Raw genomic sequence first — 15962 nt, forward strand, 5'->3', positions numbered from 1 at the left:
AGTCGTATTATTTATTAAATCAATAATTAGACGTTATAAAATATTCACCAAAAATCCTATGTAGCATAAAAAAACAACTAAAACCTAAAACTGTCTTGTGGCTCCAGTAAAGGTGCATGTAAAGAGCTACAGATAGGACGGGAACAATACTGTGCTTCTTCATGGTGTGTTTCTATCAGAACGACGCTCGTGGCACATGGAGCTGAATGCTGTCATCTCACAGACTCAGGGCAGAAGAGCCCAGCCAAAGCGGACAGCGACATCATCGCGTTACGTAACCAGGCAACGCTTAACGAGAGCCTTGACATAACGATCTGGGCATGCTCAGTGCGTCTGATGGCCGTGTCAAAACAAATTGGCTTAACTGAGGAACACGCCTGCGAGCTCAGACTGTGTCGGGTCTCAGGGGTTTGTGTCTGACACTGTTCTAGTGAAGATCACAATCCACTTCACATACACTACATACAGACATCATTTATCATCTGTAGATTCCACTGTCCAGAACATTAGCAGAACCTCCAAATGAGGTAAGGACATGCCTGAATCATATTTCACCACATAATATAAATAAATAAATAATTATAATTTTTGTCATTTGCAACCAACAACAACAAAACAATTATGTATTTATTTGTCATTTACCAATTTATGCTTTTTTAAAATATATATATTTTTTTATTTTTAGAAATCGTTCAATAATTAAATGAAATAATAAAACTTGTGAAATTAGAGTTTTTTACTGTAATATAATAATCAAATTGTAATGTGCAAAAAACTATGGCATTGTCAAGATATTAATTTATGCTGTTAAATTCAAATTAATCAAATAAAATGTACATTTTATTAAAAAAAAATGTGAGAAATCTATTTTTGTAATATGCAAAAAACTGGTATATTTATGTCACATTAAATTATGCTTATTTAAAAATAAAAATTTTCAATATAAAAATTATTCAATTATAAAAACATTTTTATACTGTAATAATCAAATTACAATATGAAAAAATATATATTAATTTATTCTTAAATTAAAATTGATCTAAATTTTAAAATATAAACAAACATTTTTTTAATAAAAATGTATTCGTTTTTTTACTGTGAGAAATAAACAAATCTGTTTTTGTATTATGCATTTGTCACTTACTTAAATATGCTTATTTAAATTCAATTAAATAAAAAAACTATTACTGTTTACAGTAAAAATCTTTTTGTAATATGAAAAAAAAGGTTTTATTGAATTTCCAGGTACTAATTTATGCTTTCTTAAAAATAGTTAAATTACATTTTTTTAAATATAAAAAGTAGTATTACAGTATTTTACTGTAATAACATAATCAAATTAATAAATGTATCATTTATATATAATCAATAAATCATTTTAGTAATTTGCAAAATATGGTATATTTGTCATTTACTAATTTATGCTTATTTAATTGAAAATACATTTGTATTTATATAAAATTTATATAAAATCAATAGCATTTAATTTTTAATGTAAAAAAATCAAATTAGAAACACAATTAAGATGCATAATGACCAAAAAAAAAAAAAAAAAAAAGCAGTAAAAGACGTTTCTCTCATATTTTCTTTCCTCTTTTGAGTCCTTTTCATTAACAGTCTGAAATAGAGTCGCAGCAGCACGTTTGACTCGTTATGAAGCCGGATGGCCGTCTTGATTATGAGTGACAGCAGCTGGCTGAGTGTCACTATGCCACGTCTCGAGAGAGTTTATTTTGAGGTGAAGAGAGGCTAATCACACTCCAAACAATATCTAATTATAACAAGGGTTAGGTCTCCTCTGGATGCAGTTTACAGTATGTTAATGAGTTTTGTGAAAGGATTTCTTACCTTTGACCTCAATGGAAGCATTGGCATTGGGAGCCGACTTAAAGCTGTAAACACACATGTATTCACCCGAATCATCTGTCCTCGGTTTACTTAACCTTTAAAAAAACAAGAAACATAATCACTGCCAACTCCATAACAGAGCATCTCTACAAAACAAAAAAATAATCGTTAAATTCGACTTTTTCGATCTCAAAATTCTGGCTGTTTTCTCAGAAATGTGACAATTGCGAGATGAAAAATGCACTGGAAAAAAATCTTAATTTTAAAATAAATCATAATTGCCTTTTAAATTTTTTTTATATTTTAATTTTTTTGACCCCATGACAGAAACAAGCTTCCATAGAAAACTTAATCGTATTCTTCATAAAAAAAAAAGTGGGTGCAAATTTAACTAAATGCCACTAATCCTGAATATATGTATTGGATTATGGAGAAAATATTTATTTTATCACTTTGTCTTTTTAATCACACATTGCATATATGACTCCATAAGGCTTATTTTCCATATACATAAATAAGTAAACATTATTTGGAGTTTAACAGACATTTTAACTAGAACCTTGTATAGAAAAGTAAAGTTTTATTTTTGTGTGAGCTATTGCATAAGAGCCGATAATAATCAGTGAAGCATATAACATTATTAATCATCAGAGAGAGCGACCTATTATGACAGCATTTTACAGTGAGTTCAATATTTTAATGTATATGATTATGTGTGTGTGTAAAATATAATTATTAATAGAAAAATTATATATATGGGTCAAAGACGAAAAAGTGTTTAAGCATAAAAAAAGTGTAATACGGCTTTAAACTGTTGTAGTTTCCCCCCCCAAAAAATGCAAAAAGTTTTCTGTTTTATTTATATGCGATTTTGTTTTTGTTTTTCTGAGCAAAAAATAAATATCATACATTCTCCCCTGATTTACAGAAGACACCCAGTAAAATTTCAGTTGTTTGTTAACAATCTTGTCAGGCATATTTACAACAAAAATCTATTTATGACATATTAAAAGACTAATTACTTTCACCGCAAATACTAATGAGTTGTAATTTTACATTTTTAACATTTGCCACTATCCTAGGTTTTGCCCATTTGTCAGTAAGAATTTTTTTTGTACTAATTTAAAACACAATAAAAAGTAGTATGTTCCATTATTCTTTTAGAGATTTTAATATGTACACGTCAGAATAAGCATGTTGTTTGAATTTTTGCATAAATATTGTGTTACACTGAATGACAATGTAACATTATTTCAACCAAATTTTGACATTTTATTCTCCAAAAACTTATTTGAAACCTTAAAAGTAGACATGTTACTTACATTTAATGTGCTTTCTATGGACACAAAATCACTTTTGTACATTTCTTTGTCTTTGACCCATATATATTAGTATTATATGTAAAATAATTTACATATTTAATATAGATTTAATCAAAAAAAAATATTTAAAAAATTTCTCCTCTTTTTCTTTTTTCTAAATATATTTTTGAGAGATCACCATCAAGGATAATGGGAATAACAAAAAAAAAACTATACTAGTGCTGTCAATCAGTGCTGTACATTTACATATATATATATAATGTGTATATTTATTATGTATATATTTATATATAATATAAAATGTAAGAATATAAATATTTTCTGTATGCAATTACTCATTGGACAACACCTATATATATATATATATATATATATATATATATATATATATATATATATATATATATATAAAATTAAGCATTACATTAAAATTTTAACTTCTTTGCAAAGGTACAATACAATCTTTCTTCTGCTATCCATTCATTCTTTCAATTTTGGGGTGAAATATGACATGAATTATCCCGAGCTTCATTCACCTGCCAGAGAGACTTAGCCCGAAACACAGATGACATATTAAACATTTATTTGCAGTGCTGCCTGCTGAACTGATAATGGGAGCGACGGGCGGAAACGATTAGTAACTGACAGCAATAGAGAGAGAAAACAAAAACCAGAAGCACTGATAAACCCAAACAAGAGATCTCACTTGAACTTGGTGTGTTTGTGCTCCGTCCTGGTGTTGGGAATCTCCTGTCCGTTCTTCATCCAGAAGGTTTCCCAGTGTGTGCTGTGTGAGTTAGTGAGGTTACACTGAAGGATGATGGGTAGCTCCTGCCCGCTTTTAGGCTGTAAAATCTCCTGATCGGAAGCATTGATCCGCGGCTCTGAAACGAAGACAAAGTCACGGACAATTAGAGAATAAAACTTTATGATCTGTGTGGAGAACGGAGACAACACGAATACAAACATTACATTTGCACAACAAATAGTGTCAAGTTCAACATATGTTCCTTTATAGATTATCTTGACGCTTAAAGAGAAATCTTTAATCACTTTCATCACTTTCTTTCTTTCTGTGAAACACACAAAGAGTAGTTTTTTCCTGGACTGGAAACAATGATGGTCAAGCTCCCCAAAAATGTCCACCGAACTCGCATTATGAGAAATTAACACAAAAGAGTCATGCAGGACATGTAAATGATGACTGTTCATTTTTGGGTGAACTGTCCCTTTAAGAGCACATATACCTCTGTACTTCTCTGAAGGAATGCTTGAAATGGGACAAACATGGATTGTGATTTCTTCTATTTTGACACAAATCATTAATTAGACACCGAATTTGCACCGAAAGACAATCAGAAATCAAAAGTGTAACCTTCAGTTACAATATGAGCCTCATCAATTGAGCACAAGACCACTTTTACAGCGAAATCATCCACAGTTTCCATTAAATCCAGTTTCTAATAACGGTTCTGATTCTGTTAATCTTGTGTTCTCTTGGCATATATAAGGGGATTCGTATAAGTAATATATTCGTGAAATATTACGACCAAACTGATGATGCTTTCAGCCATCAATAAAACACTCAAAAATATATATTTTTAAATTCCATCGATTTAAATTACATGGTTTTAACATAAACTCAGAAAAAAAATATTTACATTTATTTCATTAGATTTTTATAATCATATTTTCAGATTGCTTAAGAATCAGCCTTAACCTGTTCATAAATAGTGAAAACGATTAAATTTGGTAAGTTACAAAGAAATTGATGATAAATACATAAATCTGGTTAATGTGTGTTTAAAACACATTCGGTTTATTAGTACTCTACAGAAACTACTTGATTGTTTGTTTTATAATCTAATCCAAAATAGATGGAACATTTAAATGCATTTAAATTAAATACTTTTGGAGGGATTTTGTTTTTCCATTTGACACATTTTGTATATTAACTATTAAAATATTCAAATACCTTCTCTGGTTCTATGGGCCAAAATATCACTACTTTTTATCCTAGCTTTTTAATCGAACCGTACAGACATCCATGTGTGTGAATCACAAACAGATGGAAAAAGCCGGGCGAGCCATAATCACCCTGTGATTGGCTTGTACAGTAAACCTCCAGACATTATTCCCGCTCCGCTGGGAGGGGCACGGGATGATCCATGTGCCGCCAGAAACTCCAATTAGCATTCCTTACACCTCCTCCTGCAGTTTGGTTTATCCGAGGGGGACGCTACAGCTCTCTCTCTCTCTCTCTCGATCGCCTACTCTCTCTTACACGCAATCTGAAAATCTCAGAACGTCTGGAGATCCTGCCGAAGGTCATCTGGAGGACACCTGAGTTTAATGGTCAACGCTCAGCCAACGATCACAGAAAGCTGAAGGGAAGTTTGGGGTGAAAAATATGTGTATTAGTGATGCACCAATCGCACGCAACATTAAAGACTGTCAAAACTACATTTAGTGTTTGATTTTTGTGATAAGATGCACAGAATGTGAGAGCTGAGACTTTTATATCAGAAGTAAGAAATGCACAAAGATTGCTGGACAAGACCACCATCAGTCTAGACGCCGTCCTGTTGAAAACTATACGCTTCAGCATGTGATGATAATGTATATACAGATAATGAAAACACAGACTCCCAGTGATGACAGAATATGCATGTTTAAATTCTCTTAATTTAGCAATCCCTAATAGACAGGAATCCCCAAACTTCAGTTAAGACCGACTGCTTGGCTTTATATTAGTGGGTGTTCATTACTGAATCACAGGCAGACAGTGAATGCAAAGAAGGCACAAGGTGATTCTCCGGCTCTGGCCAGTTTTATATCGGAGACTAGAGGTATACTGAGATAAGGAATTGCCCGTTTAACTGAGATGACCCATTTTTCTTGCGTCTCCATCCTGGTCCCATCCCATCCCACAGAATAAACACTGCATGACTTCAAAGCGCCGTTAGGCTTTACGCTCTGCACAGGGCACACAAAGGCAGGCTTTGGAGAAAATAAAACACCCATGCAACACAGGAAACAGAAAGAATGTATAGGATGAGAGAGGAAGACAGAGAGCAGGGTTTTATCTGGGTTTGTGGTCATCCACAACAAGAGGCTCAAGTGCATTAGGAGCTGAAGGACTATTGATTTCAGTGGGAATCCTCAAGGTCTGCCTGAAGGAAAGGGGGACGTTTGGACACACCAAGGTCAAAACACAGCAAAAATACAAGAGGAATCGATACCCGTATCCAAAAATGAACATAATATGGGTTTCGTTTGTAGTACGTTTGGGTGGCATGGACAAAAAATGTATATGGTAGAAAATGTTTAGTTATTCTTTCTGCAAAAAAAATGCTTTATATATTGCATAATTTTTGGATAATCCAGTGATTTAAATATTTTTCTCCTTTTATCCAGACATAAACCACAATATCAGATTATATTCATAACGAACGAATGCGAAGATATCAAAATAGAAATGCACATATATGAGTAGATGTGCAATGTTTGACTTTTTTCTTTGTGGCACAAAAATAATAAAGCATCACAGTTAATGCTGTCTATAATCATAGACTTATCCAAAACTGTAATAATCCCACCACAATAAAGCACTGTTTGCATTATGCAAAGCCATTTAAAAGCGTTAAACTGTAAGTGTCAATGTCCGTGAAAGATAATATTACAATATATAATATTTTAGGACCATTTATGATGTTTTTGTCTTCTATGCACCTTTTATGTGCAAGAGTCACACAGAAAGCTGACAAACTTCAAAATGCAATTCTAGTTCCAGTTCCAAGAATTGAATCAGGATTTGTGCAGTATTCATTAGACATACTCCCTGATGCACGTCGTCTCAATTCAACACCCATAAGGTTGCATGCATCCACAGAGGGACACTAGTGTGTGTTTGAGCATCTAGCTACTACAGTAATGAGCACTCACTCTGCAGCACGGATATAGTGGCTTGCGTTCGGATCCAGGTGATGGACGGGTTCTGGCGGAGGTCGTTTCGGCGCGGGTCGTTGCTGGCCCTGCACTCGTAGATCCCGGCGTCCTCCAGCGTGAGGCGGGAGATGGCCAGCACGCTCACACCGTTGGCTCCGTACGCCGTGTTGATGGACACCCGCCGCTTGCGTGCACCGTCCCACAGCTGCTTGAAGGAGTCCGCCCTGTTGATATCAGCGTACCACCACTGGATCTCCGGCACGGGGTTACCCACCACGTCACAGTACAGCTCAAAGGCGTCTCCGGTGAGCTTTATCTCTGACATCGGCGACTTCACAAACCCAGCTGGAGAGGAAGAGAGAGCCATGGTGGTGCGAGAGAAAACAAAAGCATACCATCAATTAATAAAACACAAAAGAAGAATGATCCAAATGCAAATCAAGAAGAAACGGGTGTAAAACAGTAGAAGTCAGAATAATAGAGCATCACAGGTTAATGGACAATACAATAATAACCATCTTTGACTGTTGTAAAGGGATAGTTCAAACTCAATTAAACACTTGATGATCATACAGGTGTTAGTCAATGATGGAAGAACGTTCATTCATTCCCATTTAAACATCATTACGAAAAGGCTTTTTTACTATTTCTACACACTGGATATTACGTCTTAAATTGATGCTCTAACCATCTTACCAATATCTTAGATAAATCATAAACAGGAGAAAAACATTTGCACTAAAAGGAATATATAAGGTCTGGAGGGACGCTGCGTTATGCTTCACATTGGCAGGATAATTTAGCGATGCTCAAGGAAACGGCGAGACTCTTTTAGCACGTCTTCAGTGCCATTTTTCACTGTCTCTTCGTTTGGTAGAAAACACAGCATGGATGAATGGCTATGTAGAATAAACGCTTGCACTTTAAGATCAATGTTCATTTTTTTGCATCTAAAAATTCTTAAAAACAGGAATTAGCTTGAGAACTTCTGGCGGCCAAATGACATTGCAAAATAAAACAAATAATAATAATTTTCTTAACCAGCATTTTTGTCTTTACCATTTTTTTTCTAGGAACAATCCTAAAAAAACAGGAATTTACTTGAGAAACAAAAATGGTGTCAAATAATTGCTAGCTTTCTTGCTTGTAGAGAATATATATTTTTCCACTTATATTGGACTTTTATCAATTTTTTCTACCCTTATTGATAAACTGCATAAACCTGAAAACAATAAAAAGCATTTTGTCAACCAGGAAGGAAAAATACTTGATACAATATATATTTTCAGAAAGCTATTTTGCTTCTCTAATAAATGCATCTTGTATTAAGTATATTTAGTTTTTTTTCTTCTTCCAAAAAACAAGACGATTGTGAAGCCTTGAAATTCTGTGCACTTAAAAAAAAGCTATTTTGCAAAGATCCAGATGGCAATAACATCAGCGCATCCCGGTTTATCCCAGCAAACAGTCAGATTTGAAGAGACGATGCCCTTCCAGATGAAGTTATTATTGTTGTGGATTACCGGGCATGTAAATGAAATGATTCATGCGGCTCTCACAGTAAGAGACTGAGCCCACGGAAAGGTGAATTTCACGGGAAATAAGCATGCATCTCACATCAGATCTACACATGACTCAATTCCTGTCGACCCCTGATGGTTTTACATCGTTTGGGTTTATCGTAGCACTATCAGCTCGTCACATGCATCTGAGAGATGTCAGAGCTGAGTAATGCACAGGTGGTGTCAGCAGCAAACGTGTAATCTTAACCTTCAGACACAATCTGAAAACTACACGAAAACATGAGCTTGCATATCTCACCGTCTCGGACGTTTCTCCTAAAGCATATTCCACTTCTATTTGATCTCAGACTTCAGTAAGATGCAGAAAACCTCATTACTGTCTAGAAGAATCAATTAGTGATTGTATGGAATATTGCATTGAAATGATGATGGTGCGTATGGTTTGTAAACTAGGGTTCAGTTTAACACTGATGTATTTGTAGTGAGCTTGAACTCACAGCCAAATATTAATAAAACATGTCAGAATGTGTCTGGGCTGGATGATTTATCTAATATGCATGATATAACATAATATAAACTACCACAAATTAATGCTTTCATTCAGTGAGGACACATTAAATTCAGCAAAAGTGAGAGTGAAGTCATTTATAAAGTTACGAGAGATGTCTATTTCCAATTAATGCTGTTCTTTTGAACTTTCTATTCATGTGTGAATCATAACAAATAAAATGCATCACAGTTTCCTCAACAATATTAATGTTTACAACATTGATGATAATCAGAAATGTTTCTTGAGCAGTAAATCATCATATTATTCTGATTTCTGAAGATCATGTGACACTGAAGACTGGAGGAATGATGCTGAAAATACAGCGGAGCATCACAGAAATAAATTACACTTTAACACAGATTCACACAGAAAACAGATGATTTACATTAGAATAATATTTCTGATTTTTATTGTATTTTAATCAAATAAATGCAGCTTTGGTGAGCATAAGAAAATTAAAAAAACAATTTTTTTAAAGATCTTAATCACACAGCCCTATCAGGGTTCTTTATAGGATATCTGAAAAATAATTTTCTCATTTTACACTCAAGAAACTGGCGAAGGAATCATTTCGGCAGGTCATTCAAGGAGACTGAGGTGGTTTTGTCATATAATCTCAGGATGCCTAAGATTGAGTCTTTTAATCGTTATTCTTCTACACAAATCAAAGATGGATCAAGCTCAGTATGATCGTTTGTCAATGTACTAAAAGACAGAAATGCTTCACTAGCTTCCTTTCATCCTTTAACATTCAAGGACCTAGGAGATGTTCGATCAATGGGAAAGCTTAACACACGCTCCTGGTCTTACAGTGAATGACTTGTGTTGATTTCAATGAGCGCTCAGGTGTGTGTGTGTGTGTGTGTGTGTGTGAGCTATGAAAAGACACAATATTCACTTAGTTGAATTCCTGCCTGAGGCACGATCATGTGAACCATAATTATATTCTCTTGGAATAAAGACATTTTGGGTTTTCAGCCACCCTAACGAACAGATTGGGCTTTCACACCTTCTCTACTGGAGCGTGATCCTCAGCAAGACTCCCCGGGATCAGAAACATCTGGATGCGGTGTACAGCGCTGCATAATCACACGCATTCATCGAGGCTTTTCAATCAGGGAAATTAACTTACATTACTTCTGCATGTTCACACGTCTCACTTGAAACCCAAAAGCAATTACATTTAAAGGAATATTTAACCCTAAAATAATAACACTTCATGCGGTGAAAAAGTGTGCAGATTTCTCTCCTGATTCAGACCAGAACACTTTTTCACTGGAGGAAGTGTTATTATGGATTATAGACTCTATGTGTTTGAGTTAAAATCATCTTAATGCTGGATGTGTTTCATCTTTTGTCTTCTCCAGATGTTCACTGATGGACTGGAGTGCTGTGGATTATTGTGATGATTTTATCAGCTGTTTGAACTCTCATTCTGACGGCACCCATTCACTAGAGACACTGATGCAATGCTACATTTCTCCAAATCTGAAAAAGAAACAAACTCCTCCTAATCTTGGATGATCTGAAAGTGAGCACATTTTCAGCAAATGTTAATTTTTGGGTGAACTGTTCCTTTAAAAGACGATCCTGTTTCAATATTGCAACTCTGCTAATTCTGAAATCATCGCACGGTACCCTACTACTCTCACATGACCTGCTACAGCAGATGCTTTTATTAACAGCGACTCCTGCCAACTTAAAAAAGGCGTTTAACGGTAAGATCTGGCAGCTTGAGAGTGTTAACGGGATCACTTGAGTTTTTCACCTCTCCAGTGGGAATTATAGCTCCCTGGAGGACAATAAAACACCACACAGACCTAAACACACACACACACGAGTGTTGAGTAGGTGGAACGGGTCTGTCTACTACATTAAACAATAATCAGTGATCCTGTGGTGCATTCATATCATGATTTTAGAGTCACGATGCAGATTTCTTCATCTTCTCTCTAATAACGTCGGTTGTAAACTGCATGTGGAGTATCTAACACACGTGGTAACGAATTAGTCATTTTATTTATTCTTTTTGTGGAAGAAACTTAACGTTTAGGGCAGGTGTTACATGAATTCTTGGTGAATCTCATCTCGTCTGACTTAATGCCATGCGATTGCAAAGAACAGCATGTGCCTTTTTCATACACGGCTCAGCGTGCCATGTGTTTTCAAGAGATGACTGTATATATGACTAATAATGGCCAAAGCTGAATTTCTTACAATGGGATACATACACCAAGACATAATGGTGACCCTGGAGCATAAAGGGTATATTGTTCAAAATTGAGATTTATGCATCATCTGAAAGCTGAATAAATCATCTTTCCATTGATGTGTGGTTTGTTATGATAGGACAATAATATATTTGGCCGAGACCAACACACACACACAATAATGTAGAATATTTATATCTTATTTCATTCATTGCTTTTGTGTTTATCATTATGCAAACATAATCATGCATGATTGTATTTTTGCTGTTTTCGAGTGCAAATATCAACTTTTTTTTAAATAAAGGTACATTTAATTGATGCAAAATTGCTTTTTTCTAAAAATCTGACGAAAGTTAAGTGACTATTGCTTATTTTTCTGAAACTATTGGTGGATTTCCCTTCTCATTTTTAGGATAATTTCTCAGAAAACAAGATTTCATATCTGATGTCATTTTGCATTATCAACACAATATTTAGATGAATATTATAATTAGAGTTTCTTTGAAGTTCCCTCCACTTCTAACAATCCTCACTAGCTCATTTGAAATGGTCCTAAAGTGTGACAAATGCATTAAAAGCTCAAATATTTCCATTAATATGAGGTCAGAAAAGCAGCATGTAAAATAAATGCAAGAAGAATGATCAAAATGCTATTTTAGATAAAGTATAGCGTGTCAACTAGTCAAAAAGCAAAGCATGTCACGCCAACAAAACAAAGATATGAGCACAGGATTAATCCTGGAATTAGCATCTCAAAAGTTGTAGCTCACATGCAACCAAAAATGAACATTAAGTCATGATTGGCTTTTGTTTTTCTCAGAATGAGACGTTCAGCAGTATGTTCATGCAGAGATTTTGCATGCACTGAAACCAGAAACCAAATAATCGTATCACAGCAGAAGCCCAAAAGCTCTTACTCCGAGTTCCACCAAAGAACAAAAGTGAGAAAACGATGACGAGATCTTCATTTGTGACTCAACTGTGTCTCTAATCTCACGGCTGTCGCTGGTACTCATGGGCTATTTATACTCAGAAGAGTGCCTTTATAGCGTGAATTGTTCATGAGGCCAGATTAGACATGCTTCATACACATATTCACGCCACAATGAATACATGCCTTTCCATCAGACTGAGATTACAGTGTGGTTTTCTGCTTCTTTTACAGACAACATTGACCGAATGACAAACCGTCCCATAAAGCCAGTCCATTACGAGTTACTGGATTCCCTTCTAGAAAAATATCTACAAAGCCACAGTTCTGCGCTCCTCGTGTCTGTTCTAATAATAGAAGCATGAAGCAAAGCCATTTACAGTCCTGCAGATATCTGTTGCTGCTCTCATGAGCGAAGCACACAGTCAGGAACAGCTCCAGGCTTTATATATATGTATATATATACAGTATATGCAAGCTACACACCGTTTACCCCTTCAGTCCTAAAATCAGAGCGTGTGAAGGGAAGACAGCAGATGTGAGATCTCAGAAACAAACAGAGACTGGGATAAAACCAGTCCAACTGCTGGGAGTCAGATCCAACACGTGAAGGTGGAGCGATGCATTTCTGTGCCGCCATTATCAACGACGACTAGTACTGCAAAAATAATGCAATGATAAAAAGAGGTTTCCCAAACACCCCAGATGAACAGAGACAGTCATTCCTGTCCCAAACTCACACCATTGACGTCTCAGGCTTCATCTTGATGCTCAAACAAATACATCAGACTTTCTTGTGTAAACCTGAATATTCAGCTATGATGTGTTTTTTATTTATTTTTTGTATTTTATGACATTATGTGTTCATATATATATATATATATATTTTTTTTTTTGCATTACTTAGTACATTATTTAAATACTGTTATTTTACTATTTTCTTATTTTAATAATATTTTATGTTTATATTGTACAGTATTTGTCCTTTTCTTGTAATTACTTGTTTTGTGTACAATCTGGCAATATTTCTTGTTAACACAATCATGCCAAGAAAGTACTGTAGAAATATCTTTGTCTTAATTCTATTTTTCGATTTAATATTTTTGTATTTTTGTTTTCAAATACAAATTATTATTATTATTATATAAATCAGGGAGCATTTACTGACATTAGATAATTTTGTGATAGAAATAAGAAAGAAATCTGCCTCTGGGTTCCAAAAAATAAATAGATTTCTTTTTAAATTATTCTGATTCTGATCTCATCGGCAGAATTTTTTATTATTATTTTTTTTAAATCTCATTTTAAATATAAATGCAGTTTATTTAGATTCATTTATCAAAAATTCTGACTTTATATCTTTATATCTGATTTGCATCTTTGCAAATTAACATTTACATTAATGCATTTGACAGATCTGTTGTAATCAAAATGATTGCATTGCATTAAATGTTTACACTTAATCAGTTCATGCATTGCCTGGGAATCAACCCAATGACCTTGACCATAGTGAAATGTTTTATTGTTAAATGCAAATTAATTCAAGGGCGATTTTACAAAAATCACAAAGCAAGAACATCATTTTATGCAGTGACATTATTTTACACCAAATATGCCTCGACAAATGTTTGAATCAATGTTCATCTCACAAACCTACTGTAGTTCTACGAGTATTTGACTTTCCACGCAAAGAGCGTTTAACCCCTTTAACCCCTTGTCAAAGGTACAAGAGAGCACTAGTTTACTAATCAAAGACAAACTTTGGCTGAACGCATTACGTCTCTCAGGTCGTCTCTTCTCTTGGCTAAAATAAGCTGACAACAGTCAAATGCCCGGCTTTTAAAAACTAACTACAAATCATGTCACTTCACATGAGGTGCTTGTTCCTTTGGGAGTCTGAATGAATGCTTTCAGCTGGATTTAGGAAACACTGAATCAATTCTAGGTGTATTTTAATGACATGATTTGAATAAGAAGTCTTGAGTGGGCCACAGGCTTGAGAAAGCGTCCAGTCGTGTTCGGTGCCCACAGAGGGTCTGGAATCTGTACGCTTCAGCTTAACCAAACAATAGCTGGATTATCCAGGAGAGCCACTGACCTTATGTCTGGACAAACCAAAGCAGAGCTTCACACGCACACACACACACACACATATATATATATTCCTGTCCTGTCAGCAGTTATACTGTGATCATAGCACGTGCTCTTCAAATGCATGCAAAAAACACGCCGGTGCTCGCATTATTATTTTTAAAGCACTATATCATATTAAAGCGCAAAAAAGAATCTACAAGCATGCAATGGCATGGTTATGTCGTCAGCTAAAGCTGCCTAAAAACTTTGCATGCATGTATTTGTTTTATATGAGTCAGATTTAAATGCAAACTGTCGTGGAGCCGAGCACTGTCTCTGTCATCTAACACCTGATCCAGCTCTTCTGCTCATTATAGAGACTCCAAGAGCTGAAGTGAGGCAGAAAAGGTAAAGAGTTTTGAGAAACTGATGTGTGTCAGATGGTCCTCATTAACAACCTGCTGCTCATCAAAGAACAGAAAAGAGCTTTAAAGATTCATCTATATTTCATCTAGAATTTAGTGTTTGATAACTTTATTCAGTTTCTGTATATTTCCTACTTGCTGATGAGTACAGGTAGCGAAATATGACATTTATTATAATGTGTTTATGTGAAGATTGTGTGAAGTTCACTAGAAGTTATTTTTTAATGTCCAACAAATGCTTTTGATCATAACCCTATTCTGAAATGTTACATGGCTAGTCAATGGTTAAATATTTTGGAAAACAATATAATTAGTCTTCATTAATATTAGTATCAGTGATACTCACTAAACAAATACTAAAAAAATATATCCTACTGTCATTCTGATTTTGTACATTAATTTGAAAATTGATTGTGAAATTATTGCAATATAAAAGTACATTTAAAAATTGAATGTTACGTAGGATTAATTTCAGAAAAAAGTGAAATTATTATTATTATTTCATTTATTTTGTTAAATTGATTAACAGCACTAATATGTGTAGTTTATTAGTTGTATTTTAGTTTGAGTTAACTATAAGCACCCTGAGTTATTGGTCACTCACTGTCATGCTTTCAGAATATTAATTATTGAGAAACCTGTTTGAAAGTCATTATATTCCAATATTAAAACTTCACATCTCTTTCTGATCTGATCCTTAACTTCCAGTCACATCAAAATAATCTCAGGATCGACTAAATCTTCACTAGCCCATGCCAGAACCTGCTTCTGTCCAGATCACGTGTGATGTTTACAGTCGCCAGGTGATTTCTTATTATTTTATTTGGTGACGCGCAGCACAAAAACAGCCTTTCGGCCTGAAACTGACTGATGCTTCACTGTTGTTGTTCTTTCCCCTTGGATCCCGAGCAGGGAATACCCTGGCCCTGTTTGTCTGCAGGTGATGTATCTGACCTCTCCTGGTCGCAGCTGTGACACTCCAGCATGTAAAGTCACGCACGCGCATGCCTTCAGGGACACGCGCTCATTATACCGCTCACAAACACACTGCTCACAAACAAACTCCTATTGCACACTGAGACTAAAACCAGTAACTCTCAACATCATGTTTGGTGTCTCCTCAGTCACGAGA

General features: G+C 34.9%; 1 protein-coding gene across 1 annotated transcript in view; it reads right to left on the minus strand.

The window, feature by feature from the left end:
* nptnb (neuroplastin b) overlaps positions 1–15962 on the minus strand; it is a 45137-nt gene that overhangs the window by 14567 nt on the left and 14608 nt on the right. The window contains exons 3-5 of the mRNA XM_052531736.1: positions 7116–7463; positions 3877–4054; positions 1849–1943 (exon numbers count right to left, since the gene is read on the minus strand). Coding sequence (XP_052387696.1) covers positions 1849–1943; positions 3877–4054; positions 7116–7463 — 621 coding nt within the window. The remainder of the gene's footprint in view (positions 1–1848; positions 1944–3876; positions 4055–7115; positions 7464–15962) is intronic.

The sequence above is a fragment of the Carassius gibelio genome, chromosome A18 (assembly GCF_023724105.1).
Source record: "Carassius gibelio isolate Cgi1373 ecotype wild population from Czech Republic chromosome A18, carGib1.2-hapl.c, whole genome shotgun sequence".
Taxonomy (NCBI): domain Eukaryota; kingdom Metazoa; phylum Chordata; class Actinopteri; order Cypriniformes; family Cyprinidae; genus Carassius; species Carassius gibelio.